Source organism: Nannospalax galili, unplaced genomic scaffold (assembly GCF_000622305.1).
Source record: "Nannospalax galili isolate Female #2095 unplaced genomic scaffold, S.galili_v1.0 scaffold74, whole genome shotgun sequence".
In the NCBI taxonomy this organism is placed as follows: domain Eukaryota; kingdom Metazoa; phylum Chordata; class Mammalia; order Rodentia; family Spalacidae; genus Nannospalax; species Nannospalax galili.
In genome coordinates this window covers 542,817-568,500 of record NW_008335376.1, presented here as the reverse complement: position 1 = coordinate 568,500, position 25,684 = coordinate 542,817, and the positions used below count along the sequence as shown (strand labels likewise).

Below are 25,684 nucleotides of genomic sequence, written 5' to 3'. Positions count from 1 at the left end.
AACATTTTAATTAATATTTTTAAACATTATTTCAAGGAAAATGTTTTGGTTGTTATTTATTTTCATAGTGCTTTCTAGTTCAAGACATGTGAATTGTTCATTTAGCTATGAAAAAAAAAAATCCCTAGTATTCTTCAATATTGATTACTACACTATAATGATGAGGTGAATAAATCTTATTTTACTATTCTTAAAACAATGCCAACTAGCCAGGCATGGTGGTGCATGCCTTTATTTCCAGCACTCAGGAGGCAAAGACAGGTGACGCTCTATGAGTTCAAAGCCAGCCTGCTCTGCATAGCGAGTTCCAGGCCAGTCAAGGCTACATAGCGAGACTGTCTTTTTTTTTAAAAAAAAAAAAAAAAAAAAAAAAAAAAAAAGTCAGCTCTTGTAATATTAACTCTGAGACAAAAATTAATAATTAATAATATTAATTACAATCTTAAGATTAATAATAATCATTTAAAATGTGTTTTCTTTTTTGCCTCTCTTGCTAGTCTACAATGAATCAGGGTAAGACATGATCATGGCTAGAAAAAGGACAGATGCTTAGATGATTTGTGTGCCATTCCAGGTGTGATTTGGGTGATGATTTGCTGATAGTCTAAATAGTTATGGTTTATGTAGACCTGGCCTTAAGGATACAAAATTTCAATTAAATGAGTAGTATTTTAACAACAGTCAGTGTCCATTACAGTTTTTAAATCATAATTGAAAAATGTGGATTCAAATTCAGTTCAGCAAATATTCATTGTGCATGACAGTCATGGGAGCAATGCCAGGGAGAGATTAGCAAGTCAATACAACCGTAGGACAAAACATTGTCCCTAAGCAGATGTGAGAGTTTATGTGGTCAATGGCCACAGAACCTACACATCTTTCTTGAATAGGAATTTGCCCTGCCTCATGAGTGTCAGGTTGCTATAAACATAGAGAAGATATTGGGCAATTATCAAGTTTATCTGGTCGTTAACTGGCCAGTGCAACAAGAATGCCTTTAGAAGTCTAACTGTTTAGTTGTGGATTTACCAAGAAATAATACAATATTCATAACAAATAAATGGCATTTTAAAGACTGTAACTTCAGAGTCTAAAGCAGAGTTTGCAAAATGGTATCCTTGGGAATGTCTAAGTATCTAGAGAGTGACAGAGAGACTAAGCTATTTGGCTCATGTAGTATTTATGAGGATATTTTGGTTTGTTTCACTAGCATTAAAAATGGAAAATCCACTGGGCATAGTGATGAAGGCCCATAATCCCAGCACTCAAGGCATTGAGGCAAGAGGATTTCACAAATTCAAGTTTATCCTGGGCTATGTAGTGAGTATCAGGGAAGCCAGGAGTACAAAGCAAGACCCTGTCAAAAAGAAGGAAGAGAGGAAGGAAAGGAGGGAGAGAGGGAGGGAGAGAATGAGGGAGGGAAGAAAGAAGGAAAGAAGGGAAGGAAGGAAGGAAGGAAGGAAGGAGGGAGGGAGGAAGGAAAGAAAGAAAGAAAGAACAGAACTGGAATTCAACATTTATACAGGCAGCCAGATGGAGATGAGATTACAAATGGCCCTTACTACCTGCAACTCTCAGGCACTACACACACACACACACACACACACACACACACGTTTTCAAGGTGGCTTCTGGCCATTAAACCCATAGGACACTACTATGATCTCTGTTGTACATGCTTCTGAATTAATGAAAAGTCAGACCATGAAGAAATTCCCTGGAAGCTACTTAGTAAGACATGGGCAAAGACATGAACAGCCCAGTTCGGGTAGAACTAAAATCATTTTCCTCACTTTCAGGACAAAGAATTTGTTAAATGTCCAAATTTAAATCAGTTGGTCTGATTTATTGCTATGTCATTAACACCTGGTATAATATCCAGTCATTGAATGAAATAAAGAAACAGAGAGGAGGGAAGAAAGAAGGAAAGAAGGGAAGGAAGGAAGGAAGGAAGGAAGGAGGGAGGGAGGAAGGAAAGAAAGAAAGAAAGAAAGAAAGAAAGAAAGAAAGAAAGAAAGAAAGAAAGAAAGAAAGATTGATTCATAAGATTCTCTTAAACCGTTAGATGGTTGGCAAAGCCCTCTGGCCAGATCTCTTTAGATCAGAGTTGTGACCTCACATTTTAGATACCAGCTCACTGAAAGACACTGATTTATTACCTTATGATGTAGTATAAGGAAATTTGAGGCTGCAACTTCTTTAGAATTTGCATTTAGACCTTGTGGGGTCTCTTTTCTTGGTTTATTAATAAGATATGTTTTTATTTGGCACATGGTAGATGTTCCATGAGTTTTGATTAAATATTTGGATGAACAGGTGCATGGGTAGATAACTCTATGGGGAATGAGAGAGGTAAGCATGAATCAATGAGATGAATATTTTTGTAGGAGAATGTATAATTTAGTAAAACATTATCTCATCTCCTTGAGCTATGGAAACATCATGGAACCCAATGAAAAAGAAATAGAGAGCTTTACTTGGTGGGGGACGACATCTCACAGGCATTTGGCTTCTTGTCAGCCAATCTCAGGTACTTAGTACTCTGCCTAGAAAAAAAAAGTCCAAGCAGCCCCACCCTTAAATGATTTTTATTATTTTAACATAGAAGATTTCTTTGTCTATAATGAAAACCATTTAATGAATTTAATTGTCAATCAAATCACTATATCAGCTATTATTTCCATTTGAAAATGTTATTTATTGTACTGGGTTGGCTAAGGCTGCCAAAATACCAAAAACTGGGTAGCCTGAAAACCAAATTTATTTTCTCTAACTCCTGCAGGCTAGGATTCCAAGGTCAAGATGCTGGTAGCTTTGCTGTCTCCTTGGTTTGCACATGGACACCTTCTTTGTGACACAGAACTGTCCTTCCCTGCATTTCTGTGTCCTTCTTTTCTTGAAAGGACACTTGTCATATTAGACTAGGGCCCAACCTAACAATAAGTTTAACTTACTCACCTCTTTGAAGACTGGCTCTCTCAAAGACAGTCTCATTTTGAGATGGTGGAATTTGCAGCTTCAACCTCTAAGTTGCGTGGAACCCTATTCAGCTCATAACACTTACATAGCTTTACCTATAAGACATTATTTCTCAAAAGAGTAAATTATTTCATCAAACTTTTTGCAAAGATTATTATAAAAACATTGCTGGGCTGGAGAGATGGCTCAGCGGTTTAGAGCACTGACTGTTCTTGCAGAGGACCCAGGTTCGATTCCCAGAACCCACATGGCGCATACAAACCATCCTTAACTCCAGTTCCAGGGGAATCCGAAGCCCTCCTCTGACCTCCACGGGTGCACTCACCTCCATGCAGGCAATGCACTCATACACACACACACACACACACACACACACACACACGTGCGCGCACACACACAAAATAAACAAACATTCCTGGTTTCTATACTCTATACCATATGAAATGAACCTGTGGTTTGGGAAGTATCAACATTACTTTCCTATTATTCATTAGCATTAACATTCGAGGACCATGGTTTTTTGTGGGGGGTTAAATCGATAATGCCTGGGACTGTTTATTGTCTTCTTTAGAAAGATAATTTTTGCACTTTTATAGCATTCAAAATACTTTAACCTTATATGTTTAGTACATAAAAGATAAAATACTACAATGAACATACATTATTTTGCTCTCATTGTTTGTTTGATTGGCTTTAGTTTTTTGAGATAAGGTATCCCTATGTAACCCAAGCTGGCCTTGAACTCCTGGCAGTCCTCCTTCCTCACCCTCCCATGTGTATGTTGTTGAGGTCTATCTCATGGCAATTCTGTGGACTGGGCATTTGAAGGGACAGCTTCCGTAATGGTTGGGAAGACAGACCAACCACCTCCATTGTTGTTCACTAGTCAGGCTCTTTAGAGAAAGCTATGTCCTCCTCACCTTCTGCACTGTTTCTTGATCTATACAGTGGGGGTAATGCAATAACAATGCCTACTTCATAGAGTTGTTAGGATATTTTAATTATTTAATACTTGGAACATGGATATTTGGTCACATTCTGTGTATAGTAAATTTACTATTATTACTGATGATATTGATCTTCCTAAGAACTAACATAATTTCCACAAATCCACCTAGCTCATATATGACAGAGCCTGAATTTGATTCCTGGTTTACTTGAACACTCCACTGCTCTGAAGAATGGATATTATTCTTTATCTAATAGTGGGTCTTTCAAATTTACACATGATGTTCTGTTACTTTTCAAGTCAACTTCTTTTATTTATTTTTATTTTTATGTGTATGAGTGTTTTGCCAGAATATATGCAAGTATACCCATGTTGTGCAATGCCCACAGAGGCCAGAAGAGAGTGTTGGATTCCCTGGAACTGGAGTTACTGATGGCTATTTACTGTCATGTGGATGCTAGGGACTGAACCCAGGTCCTCTGCAAGAGTAGCCAGTGCTCTTAACCACTGAGCCATCTCTCCAGCCCCTCAAGTTAATTTTTTTTTTTTTCGGTCTTTATGAGACAGGTTATCCCTGTAGCCCCAGCTGGCCTGGATTCGCTATGGAGACCAGACTGGCCTGGAACTCCCAGAGAGACACCTGCTTCTGCCTCCCGAGTGCTGGGATTAAAGACGTGCGCCACCACTCCCGGCTCAAGTTAACTTTTAAAGAGAACAAAATATATTTTCAATCTACATGTACTTTGCCAACACATGGGTGCAATGAAGATTGTGTGTTTTAGTGTGAAGAAATGATGAGTCACTACTGATTTTAGGTTGTGTTGAATGTCAGCATTTTGCTCGCTCTCTCCCTCCCTCTCTCTCTTTCTCTCTCTCTCTCCTCTCTCTCTATCACACACACACATACACCCACCCACACTCGCTCTCTCTCCCTCCCTCTCTCTCTCTCCTCTCTCTCTCTCTCTATCACACACACACATACATCCATCTCACATTCACATACTCTTCAGAAATGTTCAAATAAGGCTTGTTAATGATATGGCAAATGATAGCATAAGTGCTTTAATTTCCCTTAAAGGTTATTCAAGCTTTATAGGTAACTTGTGGCTGAAGTTTACATCTGTAATTCTAACATCCAGCAACCTAATATATTAACATAATGTATTATGCATTAGATATTCACAAAATATATCGCATTATCTTTAAAATAAGCAAGAACACTGGCTATAGTCAGAGATATGATAAAGGAAATTATCGACCTAGAAATGCATCTAATGTAGTGGCGATTGTGAGCAATTCCCTTCCTATGTTGTTTTTCTTTTCATTTTCAAAGTCTACACCAAGAATTATTTGGGATTTTGCTCCACCCCCATTTAATTTCCATGAAAACAATCTCCAATTATTTTACTTGAATCATTGATGTTTATTCCAGCTTATGTAAAGTGTCAAGTAAATATACCTTGCAGTCACCAAGCCTTCTACCCACCATGCTTTTAAATGATGCTGGGCATGGTGGCACACTCCTTTAATCCCAGCACTCTCTAGGAAACCGAGGCCAACTTGTAAAGATAACAAAAGATGACTTTGTGTACAAAAAGATCTTCGGGGCTAGAGTGAGACAGTGGTAAAAGATAAAATTAGAAAGCCGCATAATATTCAGTTTTAGGATGACCTTGAGCGTCTATGAAAAAGCTTAGACTTTGTCTTGAATGAGTGCTAATGAAGAATTCTTGAAGAATGCTTCAAGAGAGATGAAGATGGCAGATATGTAGCAATAGGGAGCAAAAGACTTGAAATCAGGAAGATGCCTAAACCTAGCATGGTGATAGGACCTCAGGTAAATGCAATAAAATTAAGGAAAAAAGGAACAGAGAAGAAAATCATCTTTTAAAGTCCAAGGCATGTTCTCTCTCTCTCTCTCTCTCTCTCTCTCTCTCTCTCTCTCTCTCTCTCTCACCTACTCCTGTCTCCTGTCATTCTTTTATGTATCTCTTTCCCACAATCTTGATGCTCATTCTCAAATCTATATTACGTAATTTCTTAGTAAACTCCAACTTAGCTTTGTATAAAAATAATAAATAAATGGTTGAAGGAAGCTTTCATGGCCATAGAATTAGACATAGCTGTCGATATTGTTGCTACTCATTTTGAGTATGCTATTAACTGAGAAAGTCTATAAACATGCCTACCATTGACATATATTTTCATTTTTGTTATACTGAATGTGCAGTTCAGGGTAACATTTCCCATGCTAGAATAACTGAAATGTACTAGGAAGAAAATGCAATTTGCACCCAGATAGTAGATGATTGTCTATACTACCTGGTGCCTACATTTGATGTCTCTAAGTTTCTCGTCCATCTGAAAAAGCTGTTGTAAACCATGACATCCTACATAGATAGAATGTAGGTCTTGTAATTCTTTTGACACCAACACATAGCTGGCTGCCCTGTTCTGAGCTTTAAATTTATTGCTAAAATAGATTTAGTCATTATCCCTATATCAATAAATGCTAATGTTTTAATAACCCCACTATGTTTTAAAAATTAAGGAAAAATATTACATTACAAATATAATTTTATCCATTGTAAGTGCCATTTTTTAAGAAGGAAAACATAATTCACTTGGGTTTAGGAATTTTGCCAAGCTTTGAGAACAGAAAAACTGTGCTGGCATCAAGCCTGCTTGTGAGGTTCTGGGTCTTCCTGATGCCAGTGGATTCAGCTGGGTATTTCAGGTGAATACTGCAGAGCTTTGCCTTTGGCATTCCACATTCATGTCTAGAACCAGGAACAAATATGTCTTAAATGTACGGCCAACAATGAATTTTGATGCACCGATTGAGATTGAGGTGTTAAGTTATGGCTTTTGACATTCTTCAGATTTTGTAATATTTTATTGGTTACTATGTGCATATGAGTTATAAGTGGAAAAATAAACATAAAATACACACATATATGTGGATGCCTCTAATCCTTAGCATGGACTATATAAACCAAGTTGGAATTTCTAAGTATATACAAATGGAAAATTACAAGTATATAACTGAATTGTCAAATAGCATTAAAAACATCTCTCTCAGTGGGCCTGGTGACATACACCTTTAATCCCAGCACTTGGGAGGCAGAGGCAGGTGGAGCTCTGTGAGTTTGAGGCCAGCCTGGTCTACATAGCAAGTTCTAAGCTGTGGTGAGTAAATGTGTTCATATTTCTCCAGGAATAATGTAACACAACAACTTCACACATGCCCTGTGGCACAGATGTGCACATCTCTCTCTCTCTCTCTCTCTCTCACACACACACACACACACACAAACCATCCATATATATATAATTTGGAACTGAGGCAATGGCTCAGTGGGTAAAGCATTTGCCATGCAAATGGGAGTACCTAAATTGGAATCCCCAGAACCCCTGTAAAGCCATCCATGGTGACACATGCTTGTGATCCCAGTGTTCCCATGGTGAGATGGGAGGTAGAGACAGGAGAATCCCAGGAAGCTCATGGGCCAGCTAGCCTGCTGTATACAATGGAAAACAGCTAAGAAACCCTGTATCAAACAAGGTAGAAAATGAGGACACCTGAAGTTGTCCTCCAACCTCCACATGTGCACACCTGTGCACTTGCACTCACATACACATATGGTTATACACACACATGTCACACACACGCACACACACACGAAACTTGCATCTCAAATAGAAGCACCTATTTTGTATCTAGCACAATATTGAAAGCTTTTAATACAGTGGAGTTTTCATTGAGTTTAGTTTAAAAATAAATCTATCAGGGCTGGAGAGAAGGTTAAGTCACTGTCTGCTCTTGCAGAGTACCTGGGTTCGGTTCCCAAAACCCACATGGCAGCTAACAACCGACCATAACTCCAGTTTCAGGGATCCAATGCCCTCTTCTGGCCTCTGCAGGCATTGTGTGACACCAGTACACTTACATACATGCAGCCAAAACACTCACACACATAAAATAAATCAAACACATTTTTTTGAAGCTTTTACAATTTTATTAGAATCTTAAAGAAAAATCCTCAGAGCAGGCGAGCTGGTGATCTTGGCAACTGCCTTGGGGAGATGAATAGTGGGAAGAAGGAAAGAAAACCATGGAAGTCATGCAGGTTTAGAGCCTGTATGGAGGTCAGACACGTGACTGACTCACAGCCACCTGGCTGGGAAAAGGAAGCTTTAGAGAAAAAGTGAAGAACTACAAGATGCTAGGGGCAGCTCAGAGCCTTAGAGAAAGCATGTTTAGTAAGAAAGGCATGAAGAAGAAAGGGAGAAATTACGGTTTCCTGAAGAGTTCAGGAAAGCGGACAGACTTACAGAGACCTATGTGACTGTGGCTGGTCTGGAAGTTCTGGAGGGATCTGAGCTAGTTCCAGGCAGGAAATATTCACTACCTTATTAACACACCAGGTATTCTGCCCATCTATTTAGCATGACTTAAGGTGAACCTGCCTTCCTGGGAGTGGCTTTATCACCAGGTAATTGACCAGTGAGACTGGAAAAGTGGGCCCTCCAAAAGATAGACTAGTCATTTTTTATAGTCTGGACCAGTTCAATTTATGGGGCTTATTGATACTCTAACATTCCCCCCTCTGAAGAGGTAACCCTGAAATCTTTTAGGGATAAGAGCCCCCAAGTACTTTCAACATTTTTGGCCTTTGGGACAGTGTACATTGCTAAAAGGACCAAGGACATTTGACTTTTAGCCAAGAAAGAAACTGGCTACTTTTCTTTGGGTCCTTTTACCCTAACTGCTTAGCCAATTTTCTACCTCCTATTCTTATCACCCCATCCTCTGAAAAGGTTACCCCAGTTGCCAATAGGAAATCAGGATGCAGACCACTCTGGCTTCTTCCATGCTGAACAGGAACGCAGGGTGAGGCAATTGGGGTACCCCCTTCAGCAAACACATTTTTTTAAAGAAATCTGACAGCTCGTCAGCTTCTACAGCATGCAAAGCAGCAGTGGACGGCTGCCAGCACCAGGCTTTATCACTGCGTAAATGGGGTTTAAGTGTTTGTTTCCAGGGCAGGTTCTCCAGTCCAGGCACTTCCCAGTCTCATTGTTCTTTTGTTCTAACGGATGTACAAAGGACTGACTGTTTGGTTTTCTGGCTCAGAGAGATTAGATAAAGTCTGCATTTCTGAAGTTCACCCTGTAGGCACGCAACTTTAAAATTCATTTTTTTACAGCTCATATTTTGCAGATTATGTATGTTTAGAGTATACTGGTCACATCATTCTCTTTAACCTTTATCTGACTTGGTAGTGGACACAGATGGCAAGATGATCCCTACGGAACTATTCTTGGAAGCAATTGTCCCTTTCACCCTTGTCCTTAAAATGCCACTTCAGCAAAAAGGACCCTACTGGATCCCACTGCGTTGTTCTTGAGGTTTGCTGCCTATTAGAATCTCATGATGATGAAATGCCTTATCAGACAGCTAGAAAACCTTCCGTGAGGGGAAGTCATCTTCTTTCCTTTTATTACAACATTTGTTACATAGAATAGAAAATTTAAACAATATTGCCCACCCAAAACAACTTATAAATAAAAATCATCTTGAGAATTTTTTTATCATAAGAGTTAGACAGTTGGCTCCAAGATTTTATCAAGATTTTTTAATGAGGGAATCAATTAAGGATATTATCTATTCAGTTTGTGAAAATTTTTGTTCTATTTTGCTTCCATGTTATTGATGATTGTGAAGAAAACATTCATTTTTATGATGTACTAGGCAAAAATAAGTTTTTATGTTGAGTGCCCATTGCATTCTGGGAAAAGATTTCTTTATATCTTGTTCACTCTTGAAACTCCTTGGAACACAGGTATTGTTAATATTATAGTCTCCAGACAAGTGGGGAGGCAGAAGCTTGGATGGGGTATCGCTTGCTCACAGTGTCAGGAATGGTAAATGATGGAGCCAAGATTTGAATTTAACTCTGACTCCGTTCTCTAGTACTCCATGCCCCTGGTTCTTGGGCAAAAACTCCCTCTGATTAGAAGAATGGGAAACATAATAACAGCTAAGTCTGAGCACTTCCAACATGCCAGAATTGACCTATGTGTTTTTTATACAACAGTTTATTTACTCATTATAACAATTCTCTTAAAAGATAATGTTGTCACTATTGCATAGAGGGGGCAACTGAGGCATGGGGAGGTTAACAACTTTCCCAAATGTACAGTTGCCAAGTACTAGAGTGAGATTCAAGGCCATTGAGCTTTAGAACCTATATCCTTTAGATGAACACAGGATTGCAATATACTGTGAAGCATACTTTCCTTCAATGCTCACCTGTGCCCTGGGCTACTATCTGAGTCACTCTCTTTGTTTGATTGTCAGCTATTCTTTATATTGTTAATAATTATTGAAATATTGTGTGATATATTTAATTTTCACAGAATGGCGTACTCATATCAATCATAGCATAAAATATAAATCATTGGATTGCACAGGCTATATTAAATCTACAAGGTCTTATTCATATGAACAATATAGTCTTATGTCCAAAGTGCCTTTGAACATAGAGGCTAAATATTGTTGATTGATGTATTAACTGTTAACTTGTTGTAGTTGTGTTAATCACAAGTGAACATCTTCAAAATGCTTTTCTAATTAGGTCCACAATTCTCAGTGTTGTGAGCAAAATACAGTTAATAAGGAGGTGGGTAAAACTGAGGTCTCCACTCTTGGTAGATTGACCAGGTTCCAGTGAATGGACCCACACTGAAGGGCATTTGAGGACACAAACTTGACTCCATAGCCCTTAATGTGTGTGTGTGTGTGTGTGTGTGTGTGTGTGTGTGTGTGTGTGTGTTATGAAATTGGACAGAGGATAGACAGTAAGGGGATGCACATATGGGAGGGGATCTAAATGTGATCAAAATGTATTATATGAAATTCACAAAAATTCAAAATTTTTTTAAAAACTTAGGTCTCTAAGTCTATGGCACTAAAACAAATGACCTGATTCCAAAACATGGTCCCTAGTACCTTCATCTGACTTTCCAGGCCAAGAACTATATATGATTACTAGCATTTTCTCATGGAGATGTTTCTCAGTAGTTCCACTCTCAACATTCAAAATACAGACAATCTAATTCCATAAATCCAACTCACTCTGGCTAACGAATGGCTCTTAATGAAATACCATTGACCCAGTCCCCAACCTCGTGATGTACTCTTCATCCTCAGTGGTAAAGATTCAGCTCACGTAAAGCAGAACTCCCCAAACTGACCCTGACATTGGGAACCCAAATGAAGAGAATTGCTGGGCGCAGAACATTGTCAATTCCCACCAGCTCTGGGGACTCTGGAAGGTCCAGCATACTAAGATTTTGGAAATCCAGGGATATTGGGAATCTTGGGGTTGGGAGCATCCATTTTTGGTGAGCAAATCTGTATTAGGATTACACTAAGATCTGAACTTTCATGGACATCTAACAGCTAAAAACCACCCAAAGTTATGTGTGTGGGTGACAACAAAAATCCACAGAAGTTCAGTCAAATTTCAAACTATCTCTTAGTAATCTGTATTTTCAGATCTGTTCAGGTCTTCAGTATTTAGGCAGGTACAGCTGTATGTTTATCGATGTTTTAAAAGTGTACTAAACTTGCAAGTCAAAGAAATGTAATCTTGCTTGGATTTTCAAGGTCAGCCCTACCTTACAGAAAGTCTTATTAGAAAAAAGAATTGCTATAACTAGTAGCTAAGGGAGATTTTTTTTTTTTTAATGAAATTGTGGTTTAGAAGTAAAGAAACACATCAGTTGATTTCTCAGGAAGAAGATTCTTTAAGTTTTTAAGGAAAATGAACCTGGGCTACGGAAGAACAAGCACTGATTTCTAAAGCCCTGAAGCTGTGTTCTTTGTTGGTATTTGCCTTGCAGATCCTTTGCCTCCTGCTAGGTTTGAAGTCAATCCAGGGCAGAGGACTTCAACCAGCCTGCAGGTTCGGTGGACTCCTTCTCCTGGAAAAGTCACCTGGTATGAGGTGCAATTATTTGATGATAATAATCAAAAGATACAAGGGGTCCAAGTTCAGGAAAGTGCATCATGGAATGAATATACATTTTTGAACCTCACTGCTGGTAATAATTACAATATTGGCATCACAGCCGTTTCTGGAGAAAAACACTCCCTTCCCACTTATATTAATGGATCAACAGGTAAGACCATATTGTCTGTCATTAATAGTCTTCAGTGCTTTTCTTCATTTTATTCTTTTTGGTGTTACTGGGGTTGAAACTCCAGGGTCCCGTGCATACTGGGCAAGCACTTTCCCATTGAATTATATCCCTGCCCTCCATGATATCTTTGAAATTATATTATTCAAGGAATGGGAGAATGCTACACACACACACACACACACACATGCACCCACACACACATAAACTAATCACCTTTTAATATTTTATTTAATTTTTTATTTCATGTGTGAGTGTATTGCCTGCATGCATGTAAGTGCATCTGTGTCATGCAATGTCTGCAGAAGTCAGAAGAGGGCATCTGATCCCCTAGAACTGTAGTTACAGACAGTTGTTAGCAGCCATGTGGGTGCTGGGAGCCAAACCTGGGACCTCTGCAAGAGCAGCCAGTGTTTTTAACCACTGAGCCCTCTCTCCAGCCCTCTAACCACCTTTATAAAGGTGACTGTATGATAGAGTGTGGTCACCTGACCAAGCAAAGATGTGAGAGTATGCTGCTGCTTTGCTAGGTGATTTTGAACAAGTCCTAAGATTTCCCCAGGAATAGAATCTTCTCTAATTCAAAATAGATACTCCCTAAAGGCCCTTCTAATTGAAATCCTGGAAAATGGGATTTTCTGCCTCATTATCCAAGTTTGTGTCACAAAACTAATCTTTTGAATTTGTTTTCCTCTTTTGTATATTCTCATAACATCAAGTTATGATGCTTTCTAAATAGCCCTATGTTTGAAATAAGTCTTTGTTTCCTGGATATGATGAAAAATAATTCATCTAATGTTCTGTATGTCATGATGTCCCATGTTTTATTGTCTCCTCCTAGAAAGAACATTTTTCCTGTTTTCTCTCCCTCTGCATTTTCCTTGTCCTATAGTTACTTTGACTCTTCTATTTATTGACATGCTATGTTATACTCCATTGGCAAAAACTATCTTCATAGGGGAGATAAAACAGGTAAACCACAATGTCACTTTAGCCTTTAAAGCCTGTGGACTTCAAAAAGAACATTAAAGGTTTCAGTGAAATTTCAGGAGTGCCATTGCCAATTATCACTATAGCACAAGTTAGACTATACAGGGAAGCATAAATGCATACGTAAATTAATGAAACAGCCTATGTCTTGAATCAGGACCTATGAATGACATTTTGAACATGTATTCTCTCCTACTAGTGCCATCTCCAGTGAAAAATATTGGTGTTTCCTCCAAACCTAACTCTCTCCTAATTTCCTGGTCTCATGATTCTGGGAACGTGGATCGATACTGGCTGATGCTAATGGATAAAGGGACCGTAGTTCGAGATGGCAATGTGAACAAGCATGACACTTCTTATGTTTTTCATGGACTGATGCCTGGCCACCTCTACAACCTCACTATTGTGAGCATGGCCTCAGGACTGCAAAACTACAGATGGAAACTAGTAAGGACAGGTAGGTTCTTCCTTGTTAGCTAAACAAGAGCAAAGCTCACATCAACTTTAAATCAGGTTAATTATTTGGATAATGGTAATGTAGGAGTCACTGAAATTCATGAGTTATAAAAAGACTTGTCCAATGTTCTATGGAGAACTGGCCAAGGCCTAGCAAAACTCCAAGCCCCTGACTGCAAAGTTAGTGTTCTTGCCATAAGAATACAGCCTTCCTTGGTTTGGCAGTGATATTTTTGTCTCCAAAGTGATTTTCTCCTGATCAATGAGTATGTTCTATAGGAATTAAAATAAGGGTAAAAATTTGGCCACAAATGTGATGGGATGAGTAAAATCTCTTTTCTATTCTTTGCTATTTAGCTCCTATGGAAGTCTCAAATCTGAAGGTGACAAATGATGGCAGTCTGACCTCTCTAAAAGTCAAGTGGCAAAGACCTCTTGGAGATGTAGATTCCTACAATGTTACCCTGTCTCACCAAGGCACCATCAAGGAATCCAGATCATTAACACCTGAGGTTACTGAAACTCATTTCAAAGACTTATCCCCTGGACGACTCTATCAAGTTACCATCAGCTGTCTCTCTGGTGAACTATCTGCTCAGAAGATGGCAATGGGCAGAACAGGTGAGTCTTGGTCTCCAGAATATTCTTTGGTTGCCTTAATCACTCTCTGTCCATCTCAAAACAGGACAAAATAAAGTAGAAGGAGACCTCTTTTACCTGAGAAGTGGAGTCTGCATGATTGAGAATGCCTATGGGATAGGACCTAAAGGCCGAGTAAAGCAGATGGCTAATCGCATTCATTTTTGTCATTTACGAAAATGTGCTTGGGTTCCTGAATGGTCTGCTATTGGCTCTGCCCTCTGTTTTTTCATGTCACATCACTTAGCAGCACAAATGCATGAGCACTGATGTCAATAAAGAGAACATTTCTGATCTATTCTTAGAATAAAGCCCATTTAGCACTTAACCATGTTTTCCATACATCATTTTATTAATTTATGTCACTGAACATCTATCCAGTGCCTTATTTGAATAAACTGATACATTGTGAACCTTGAACGCTGTTAAAATGGATAGGACATGCTATGCTTTTAGGACAAGGTTCTGCAAAGCATACCCTCTGGTCAAACACGGTTAGTGACTTGGTTTTTTTTTGTTTTTTTTTTTTGTTTTTTTTTCTCCAAGGGAAGCATAGGATCTTTCAGGAATCATTTACTTAGCTCATTAAAGGATTGTAAAACCACCAAGAAAAATATGAGACAAAGACCACATGTGGCTTGTGAAGCATGACATTTATTCTCTAGCCCTTACAGGGAAAAGTTTATCAGCCCTTGCTTAAAGTAAGTTGCATTTTAATCAAAGATGTAGAATACACATTCACACACACACACCTAAAATAGTAACTTTTAGTAATACTAAGGGCATTTATGTTTTCATGTGTTGGGCATTGGATAAACATTTAATACTTATTTCATTCATTTCTTATAAGAAAACTGTGTTATTACAGACATGAGCTATATTGTTATCACAGACTTTCTACATATAACATAGAAGAGTCAAACAACTTGCTCATAGCCATCTAGACAGGAAGTAGTAAAACTAGAATTTAAACCAGCCCACTCTCAGTGCTACCAGAGATATCAAGCAAGAGCTTTGTGCTCAAAGGAAAGAGAACAAATATCGCTTTCAGGAGACTAGTAGAAGCTTGGATGAAATGACCTTGCAGTGGGACCTAGAAAGTGAGAGCTCTGGGGGCTAGAGAGATGGCTCAGCAGTTAAGAGTACTTGCTGTTCTTAGAGAGGACTTGAGTTCCATTCCCAACACCCACATGGTGGCTAACAACTGTCCATAACTACAGATCCAAGAGATCCAATGGTCTTTTCTGGTCTCTGTGGGCATTGCACACTTGTTACTAACATACAAGCTGACATAACGCTCACACATAAAATAAAAATAAATCAATTCAGTCATAAAAAAAAGAAAGTGTGAACTCCTTCGCAATTGAAGAGGAAGAAGAAAGGGTCTGTGAGATGGAAGGAATGTTATAATCAAAGGTTCAGAGGCGGGAAGGGCCAGGAGACCAACAGGTCTGCAGAGTGTGCACCTGGAGCCTGGCACTGGAAGGGGTAGCTGAGGGAGGACGCTGCAAGGAGCAGTCAAGAGTTATTACTTGGAGAGATCCAGATGCAAGTGAAGGACTCGAGGTTTTATTCTGTTGTTTTTTGAAGAGACTCTGAATATTTATTTGTAAGAAAAACATGACCAAAGCAAAAGCAAGATGTTTGTTCTTTCTAGTTAGAAATAAAAAGAGAAGAATGTTGCAGGACCACAACACCCAGTTATCATTTCCAAAAGATGCTCCATCTGTCAGCATCACCATCATGAGGAACAGTGTTAGTGCGATCTCCATGGCCTGCAACCAGAAAAAAAAAAAAAAAAAAAAAAAAAAAAAAAAAAAAAAAAAACTGCACCAGCATCACTAGATTATTAGTAGTGTTATAAGAGAGTATCCTACTAAAATGATTTTTGCATGTGTTTCTTGAGTGTCAAATGTCTCCAAATGAAAAAAGAGTACTCAGTACACAAACATCATGACAGGGCAAGAATGTCTTGAATTGCAGACATTGTGTTTCCTATCCACTGATGCCCATAGTAGATGAATATTCTTACGTTTAGTTTTCAGTACCTCCTTAACATCATTTCATTGTCTAGTTCCAGACAAAGTAGGGAATCTAGAGGCCAAGAACAACAATACTCAGACGAAGTCCCTATTAGTGAGCTGGTCGCCCCCTGCTGGAGACTGGGACCGATATCGTATCCTGCTCCTCAATGAGTCTTCGATGCTGCTCAACATCACTGTGGGAAAAGAAGATAGACACTATACCCTGGATGATGTGGGGCTCATACCAGGAAGACAATATGGGGTAGAAGTCACTGTTGAGAGTGGAAATCTGAGGAACTCTGAGCGTTGCCAAGGCAGGACAGGTAAGCAAACATGCAGGTGGTTCTTAAATGATGGAACTTTAATCTGTTCCCTCTCCTAAGTAAACACACATATTATTTATATTTCTGTGCTCCCCAAATGTGAGGGATTACAGGTTTTGAGAATAAGAGAATTTCAAACATGTAATTTTTTCTAATTTGAAATCAAGAGTCCTCCCTACTAATAACTCCATTTCATTAAAAGACACTTTAACTGCCAAAACAACAAGAAGGATACAATCTAAGAATAAAGACCAATCTTCCCAAAGTGGTCACTGCCTTGACCTAATAGTGACTAATATGAGGATTTCAGGTACTGAGAGTGGGTGATTGGAGTAGAGAGGGACCAGTTTGGATGACAGGAAGGGAAGATGAAGACCCTGAGGCATGGAGTTTAGTATTCTTGATGTTGCCATTATCTTTCTGTTTCATAAAGCATAGCCTCCTTGACCCTGTTTTCTCAACTTTTGCATAAGAGAGTTGTCCTTCCAAGTTCAACATTTCTATGACGATCCTTGTAATGCAAAATAATCCATACTTCAAGTGAAAAATGTCTTTCTTAGTGTTGCTTGCTAAGGAAATAACTACACTGATTCAATGTTCTTATGAGAATGTCAAACACTGGGCATGGTGGTGTACATCTTTAATCCTAACACTCAGGAGGCAGAGGCAGGCGGATCTCAGTGAGATGGAGGCCAGGCTGATCTACATGGTGAATTCCAGGCAGGCTGGGGCTAGGGAGACCTAGTCAAAAAAAAAAAAAGAAAGAATACTGTCAAATAAAACCACCAAGGTATCCCCCTAGCTTACCAACTGTGTTTTCAGTGATCTCTTCCTCTTCCAAATATTAACGCCCAGTGAATAATGACCAAAGACCTGGCCATTGTAAGCCAAGCCACTCTTAGTAATCACAGGACAGGCATCTTTGTTGTCCCTCAATATTTTATCCCTCACTCCAAGTAATCTGGAAATGTAAAATGAAGAAACAGTAGAAAGTCCCCTCGTGTTGGCACAGTTCTCTAGAGAATTTTTCTGTTTTTTTCCCCCTTACCTTTATTTCTACTTATTTCATGCTGAATTTGTTCCCATACCAAAAGTTTTTGTTTCTTCTATGATATCTTTTCATTCTGTGGAATCTCTTCTGATTTTGAAACAATTTGTTGCTTTCCAATGAGGATTATGAGCATGTGGTGGGTGGAGCTCACAAGTGGGTTACTCGAACTCTGAGCCCTGTGTGGGTGGCAGCGCGTCCTGAGAGCTTTGTTCACCTGCAGATGTGCAATGACCAGAGAGATCTACAGCTAAACTCTTAAGCTCAATAGTCCTCTGCATTTTTAAAGACGTGCAGTAAAACAATTCAGCATTCTTTCTGAACCATTGGTGCCATGTCCAGCCACACTGTTTGGCCTGCGCCCACCTACCAATTCCACCACTTGTATATCTGGAATAGTTTACTCTGCCATGACATCTTTCAGATACTTGGTGGCTTTTTAGATATGCATGCCCTTGATGGCCTGGGCAGTTTCACAGATGTACTTAGAGTGAATACAAAGAGTTGAGCCTCTTGATTTCCATGATTTTGCCAGGTTTTCTGGTTCATGAGAATAGCAGACCATTTTCAGAAGTCACTGTGAGTCACTTACAGAAAGAAGAACCAAGAGAGCTTTTTTAAAACCAAATCTCGGGGCTGGAGAGATGGCTCAGTAGTTAAGAACACTGACTGTTCTTACAGAAGACCCAGGTTTGAATCCCAGCACCCACATGGCAGCTAACAACTGTCTGTAACTCCAGTTCCAGGGGATCCAACAGCCTCTTCTATCCTCTGCGGGCAGGCAATACATGCATGCATTGCACATAAAATAAAAATAATAAAATTTAAATAAATAAATAAATAAAAAATAAAACCAAATCTCCAGGTGGTGAATAAAGTAGCTTGAGGTAGGCCTTAGTGTAAACTCCTCCTTATGTTGATGAGGAAAGACACAGAGATTCATTTTGCTGGAATGGAGAAATTTCCTTTGAGCAAAATATGATTTTACACAATTGACTCTTTTATAATTTCCGTATTGTTTTGCAAAACCAATACTTTTCCATTAACAATATCTTCTAGAAATTATAATGATAGCATCTTTTAAGGAAATGGAAGCAATAAAGATTCTTTTAAGATAAGGGCTGCCCTTACTCAGATTAATTACTTTCCAGTAGCCTTTCTCCCTCAAGACACAGCAGTGTTCCTGCCTCAGAAATAAAGGGAAGAGTGCTGGGTCTTCCTGACTATGGGGTAACAAAGACTTCTCACTCCACTTAAATACTCAAGGATAGACAGTTCTTTATGGTTTTGTGTATCACGGGATTTTGTTCAAATCTTCATATCACAGAATCCGTAGGGACTGATAACGCTTGAAACTGGTGAGAGGACTCAGCCATTAGGATTCAAACTGCTCTTGCAGAGGACCTGAGTTTGATTTCCATCATCTACTTTGAGTGACTTACAACCACCTTTAAATCCAGTTCCGGGGCATCTAGCACCTCTGGCCTCCATAGATACCTGCACTCATGGGCACGCACATGTGTGCACATGTATACACACACACACACACACACACACACACATGATTTTTAAAATAATAAAAATAAATCTTAGAAGAGATCAATTCTAATAAAATAATATGTGGTCAAAACCAAATTTATCTCCCAATAAGGAATTTTTCAAAGATAGTCTTTTGAGTCCTTATTTATAATTATGTTGCATAAATAGTTTTGTGACAAGCATTTTGTTTGTTTTAGTTAGTTTGTGTCCATGTATCCCCAGCTGGCCTAGAACTTTCTATATAGATCAGGCTGGGCTGGATTTCACAGAGATCTACCTGTCTCTGCCTCCTGAGTGCTGGGATTAAAAGTGTATGCCACCAAGCCCAGCTGTCAAGCATTTTTAATGCTTCATAAACATTTAGAAAAAGAAGTGTTGATGGGCTGGAGAGATGGCTCAGCGGTTAAGAACACTGTTCTTGCAGAAGACCCGGGTTCGAATCCCAGCACCCACATGGCAGCTAACAACTGCCCAAAACTCCAGTTTCAGGGGATCCGACAGCCTCTTCTGTCCCCTGCAGGCATTGCATGACACAGGTGCACTTACCTACGTGCAGGCATAACACTCATATACACAAATAAAAATAATAATAAAAATTTTTTTTTGAAAAAGAAGTGTTGAGCTAGGACACTGCTGAGGATGGAAGAGAACAGTTCCCTAAAACATAATCTATGGTTGTATCTGGACCATTCAGTGACCCACGTCTCAACTGATTTCTCCTCAGCCCCCCTGGCTGTCCTCCAGCTTCGTGTCAAACATGCTAACGAAACTTCACTGAGCATCACGTGGCAGGCACCTGTGGCTGAATGGGAGAAATACATCATCTCACTGACTGACAGAGAACTCTTAGTTATTCACAAGTCACTCTCCAGAGATGCCAAAGAATTCACTTTTACAGACCTGGTCCCTGGGCGAAAATACATCGCTACCATCACCAGTATTAGTGGAGATTTAAAAAATTCAACTTCAATAAAAGGAAGAACAGGTAATAATGTTTACAAATTTTGTATTTTGCAATGATCTAACTACTGAATTATTTAACACATAGTTTACAAATATCCATTAAGTGCCTACTGTGCGAATTGCATACTTGGCATGGTGTGATTGATCCTTTCTGTTGTTTTCTTTTACCAAGTTCCTTCTATTCATTTGGCTTGGATCTACTTTGCTAATATTTTAATACAGTAGAGAACCCTGCCATGAAGTTTTACTGCAAAAGAGAACAGAAAAATCAGACAGTATCAAGAATAAGGAGTATGGGAGAAAGTGCTATTTTTTCATTATAAGAGAAATAGAAAGATGTGGTATGGGAATAGCTAAAAGAAAAGGGAACACTGATGCTGCAGGAGGGAGGAGATGCTGTTGTCATTCAGCGAGTCGGTGACTGGTGTGGACTCTAGAGTACAATGAGAATTGGCTTTAGAAAGGGGAGTAGATGGTTTAACTTCATTGTCACCTAGAAGAAAGAATGGGAGCAGCAAGGGCAGCAGGTGAGCAGATGCCATGCCGGACTGTTACCTCAGAGCTTCTTTCATTTTCTTCAGTGAAACAAGCAGCAATGTCTTCATCAAGATTGACATCTGCAGTTTATATGCTGTGGATGTCCTGTATTTTATTTCTCCTTCGAAATTTTTTTATTGTTAAAATTTGTTTGTATTTTATGTATATGAGTATTTGTCTATATGTACATATGTGCACCGTATGCATGCCTGGTGCCCAAGGAGTTCAGAAAAAGATATTGGATTCCCTGGAGCTAGAGTTACAAGTGATTATGAGCCACCATGTGGGTTCTGGGAACTGAACGTGGGTCCTCTACAAAAGGAGCAAGTGCTCTTAACCACCGAGCCATCTCTCCAGTCCCTTTAGTTCTCTTTTTTAACTACACACACACACACACACACACACACACACACACACACACAATCATTGCTTTAGATTTACCTACCAATTTACCACCTGTTCCCTCATCTTTCTTTCCAGTGCCTCGGATGTTCCATGGTGGATAATTTCCTTTATCCTGTAAAACATTCTTTAAATTTCCTTATTGAAAAATTGCAGGGACAAACTCTCTCCACTTTTGTTTTTCTGGGCATATGTCTTTACATAGCTCTCGGTCTTCTAAGACATTTTCTCGCATTTCAGTTTCATTCTGAAAGATAAATTTCTCTTTTAAAGCTGTTAAATTTATTTCTTTCTATTTTATGTGCATTAGCATTTTACCTGCATGTATGTAAGTGCACCCATGTCATGCAATGCCTGCAAAGGCCAGAAGAAGGCATCAGATCCCCTGTAACTGGAGTTACCGACAGCTGTAGCTGCCATGTGGGTGCTGGGAACTGAACCCTGGTCCTCTGCAAGAGCAGCCAGTGCTCTAAACCACTCAGTCATCTCTCCAGTCCCTGAAAGATATTTTCTAACAACACAATGAGAGTACTCTTCTAATGTCTCTGGCATTTATTGTTGATCTTAAAAGGTAGATTGTCATTCTAATTCTTACTTTTCTATGAGAAATCTCTTTAATGGGATTGTTTTAAAGTCCCTCCCCCTCTCCCCAATCCACCCATTTTGCCTCTGGTGTTCTGTTGTTTCACAATAATGACCTAGGTAGAGAAATCTTTTTTACTGATTTTACTTGAGATTTGTTAGAATTTCTGGTTTAGCATCCTTTTATCAATCCTGGAAATTTTCAGCTATTAGCTCCCCAGTATTTTCTCTTGACTCACCTCCACTTTTTGTTCTTTTTTGAGATTCTAGAACATAAACACAAAGACGCACACACTTCATACTCTACTTGTATTTGTTTTCTAGTCTACAGTCTGGATAATTTCTTTGGTTCTTTGTTTTATTAATTCTTTCTACAGCTCTGTCTGATCTGTTTTCAAATGCATCCACTGAGTTTAAATTTTTAAGTATTATGTTTTTGGTTTCAATATTCTTGGTTTTCTTCCCAGTCTCTGTTATTTTGCTCTTTAATTACATGTGTATACACACACATTTTAGGGGAAGTACTGGGGATCTCACACATGCTAAGCACAAATTTTATGACCAAGCTATCTCCAAAGTCCTTTAGTTATGTTTTAAGTGAATTCTTTATTGCCGTATATAAATTTAAATGTTTATTTTTCATTCCGGATCATTGCATTATCTGAAATCCTCACATGTTAAGAGCTGCTATCTCTTGATTTTGCTGCTGTTTCCTCATGGTTTCTTATTTCTTTAAATGTTTCTCTTTTTTTTCTGTTAGCTCATATTCCTTGGAATTATATTCTATGAGAATTCTTTGAGGCCTGCTTGAAGATATACTTTAGAAGGAATTTTCCTTTGATTCTTTCACCTGCCCAGGGCTACTGTTAACTCACACCTAGTTTAATGTAATTTGTCAATCTGAGATTTTTTTTGAAGATCCATATTTGTGAATTCAAGTTATAAACACATTAAAACTATCTTAAGGTTAAGAATTCTCAAAACTGACTTTGGGTTTTAGCTCAGTGGTAGAGACTTTGCCTAGCACACGTAAAGCCCTAGGTTGACCACCACCTCTCCTAAAAAAAAAACCCACAAAGAAAATATTTTTCTCCGGCAGACACTAAGGAAGCTGCAGAGGTATGGGGAACAGAGAAGGATTATTTTCTCATTTACACTTAAAAAGGAGACTTTCAAGATTTAATTCTATGCAGGCTCAACCATCAGCTTCTTTAACCTGGGAAAATCCCGCACTTTACCTCCCATCTCCAAAATCCTGCAGTACTAGAAACTCAAAAATAAATTCAAGTTTGAAACATGCCCTAAGGTGAAAGCTTGCTTCAGTAATTCAATGACCTACCATTAACTTATCAGCCTCTGAGAGTCCTTACATTCCTCACAATGCATTGCTCCATTTGTTTCTGTATTTCATCCACTATGTGGGCTGTGTTTATTGGAGTGGTTTTTCATGGTAATAGTCCAGCATATGACCAGAAGTGAAAACTCAAGGCATTGTTTTAGACTTAATATTTTTATCATCTCTACTATTCATATTGTTGAGTGGTAAAGTAAGTGTAATATAGTACTTGCTCAACTTTGTAAGAAGCCGTCAATCTCTTCTGCAGTAGTTGTAAATTTTTACTTTTATTTTTTAAGTTTTTTATTGACCTTTTGCAATTTTTTTCAAATTTTATTTGTTATTTTTATTTTATGTGCATGCATGTATTGTCTGCATGTAGGTAAGTGCACCTGTGTCATGCAATGCCCGCAGAGGTCAGAAGAGGCTGTTGGATCCCCTGGGACTGGAGTTACAGACAGTTGTTAACTGCCATGTAGGTGCTGGGATTCGAACCTGGGTCTTTTGCAAGAACAACCAGTGTTCTTAACCGCTGAGCCATTTCTCCAGCCCCAACTTTTTGCAAATTTTCATGCAATATAGTTTGATGGTATTTATATCCTTTCCCCTAGCCTTTTTTTTTTTTTTTAGCTAGAGATCTCACTATGATGCCCAGAAGAGTCTGGAACTCCTGGGTTCAGGTGATCCTCTTACCTCAGCATTCCCAGTGTCTAGGACTACAGGCATGTGCCACCCTGTGCAGATAGACTATAACATTTTGCCTTTCTTTGAACAATGTATGAGCTCTGGGACCCACTCAGCATTACGGATTTGTTTATTGTAAGATTGAACCACTGTCGTAGATGTGTTAGTGGTATCTCAAGTCCAGTGGTGTGAGAATCCTTTCTTATGCTTATTCACTATTCTCCTTTGGGAAAATATTTTGTCCCTTGTTCAAAAGCGTTATTTATTTTCTTAACAAAATTGTGTGTATGTGCACACGTGTGTTCATGCATGTGTACATGTGGAGGTCAGAGGCTGGTGTCAGGATGTCATTCCTCTATTGTTTCCCCACCATATTTAATTTTTTTCACTGTATTATTTGCTTATTTATTTATTTATTTATTTATTTATTTATCTATGGGTATATGTATATGTCATGGTTCCTGTGTAGAGGTCAGAGGTCAATTTATGGATGTCAGTTCTCCTCTTCCACCATGGGTCCCTTCCACCATGGGTCCCACAGATTGAACTCAGGTTGACAGCCTTGGCAGCAAGTGACTTAACCTACTAAGCTATTTTGCCAGCCCACATCTTATTTTTTGAGACAGGTTCTCTTAATGAACTCTCATTGAACCTGAAGCTCATCGTTTCAGCTAGACTGGCTGGCTAGTAAGCCCCCAAGATTCTCTTGTCTTGGCCCTCTAGCATTAGGGTTACAGGACACCACCATCCTTGGTTTTTATACAGGTTCTCAAGATCCAAACACAGGACTCAATGATTGCCCAGGAAAACTTTACCCACTGAGTCGTATCCCTAGACCAAAAAAGTTTTGAAAGTTCTTTATCATACACAAAAGTTCTTTGTCAGAAATGTGTGTTAAAAATGTTATCTTCCAATCTACAGCTTAATTTTTCATTATTTTACTGGTGTGTTTTGATGAGTAGAATTGCTTAATACTGATGTCTAACTGGTAAGGTCTTTCATAGGTGATACTTTGTTATCATACATAAAAATATCTTTGCCCCACATAGGGTCACAAAGATTTTTTTCCCTTGGAAGATTTATAATTTTAGGTTTTAAATGTGGGTGTACAAGCTATTTTGAATTAGTTGTTGTACATAGTGGGAGATATGAGCTAAAGTTTCCTTTTTTGTATATGAACATCTAATAACTCTGGAACAATTTATTGAAAACATTTTCCTTTTTTCACTAAACTGTCTTTGAATCTCTAAAAATTGCCAAAAATATATATCTATTGATCCTTTTCTGGACTTTAAATTCTGTTCCATCAAGATCTGGTTTTGGTAGGCTAAGGCTGAGCTCCTAGCAGACAGCCTGAGAGGGTGGGTTCGGACCTCCATCGGGGTAGCTGCTCTGAGCTCAGCAAGCCACCAGAGAGTGCTGGGTTCTGGCCTCCCTCTGGCCTCCAACTATCAGAGGGCCTGAAAACCCAGGGGTCAGCCACTGGATCCTGCCTCCACATGGTGGTAAGCTTCCCCTAATTGCGCCATACCATCCCACTACCTGGGATTTTTGTGAGGCCCCAGGGCAGATCTGGTTTTGGTAGGCGAAGGCTGGGATCTCAGCAGACCACCAGAGAGTGCCAAGTTCTGGCTCCCCTCTGGCCTCCCTCTGGCATAGGGTTGACAATGCACAGGACTGCCTGAGAGAAGCTGGATCCTGCCTCCATGTGGTGAAGGAAGTCTGAGTGTACCTGACTGGAACCTGAATTGGGCTTCTGTGGGTACTCCTGAATAGCTGATCTGAAGCCATCAGTTCCCTCCAAAATAAACCTGAGAGAACCTGAACCCTGTACAAACCAACTTTACATAACCAATAAAGAAAGAATCTAGGCATCCAGATACTACAAACAGAAGAATACTTCAACTTAATTCCCATATCAGAATCATAAACAACAAAAGAAGTTCACATGCTAAAACCACAACGAAAGAATAATAAAATGGAAAGCCAAAACACTATGTCCCCACCAAATTCCACCAGTTCTAT

At 39.1% G+C, this 25,684-nt stretch overlaps 1 protein-coding gene across 3 annotated transcripts in view; it reads left to right on the top strand.

Moving 5' to 3' along the window:
* The window catches only part of Ptprb (protein tyrosine phosphatase receptor type B), a 129,875-nt gene that overhangs the window by 34,029 nt on the left and 70,162 nt on the right, over window positions 1-25,684 (top strand). For all 3 annotated transcript variants that reach the window (XM_008830046.3, XM_008830045.3, XM_008830044.3), the window contains 5 exons: window positions 11,840-12,118; window positions 13,326-13,583; window positions 13,940-14,203; window positions 16,296-16,568; window positions 19,880-20,140. In XM_008830046.3, the coding sequence (XP_008828268.1) occupies window positions 11,840-12,118; window positions 13,326-13,583; window positions 13,940-14,203; window positions 16,296-16,568; window positions 19,880-20,140 (1,335 nt within the window). The remainder of the gene's footprint in view (window positions 1-11,839; window positions 12,119-13,325; window positions 13,584-13,939; window positions 14,204-16,295; window positions 16,569-19,879; window positions 20,141-25,684) is intronic.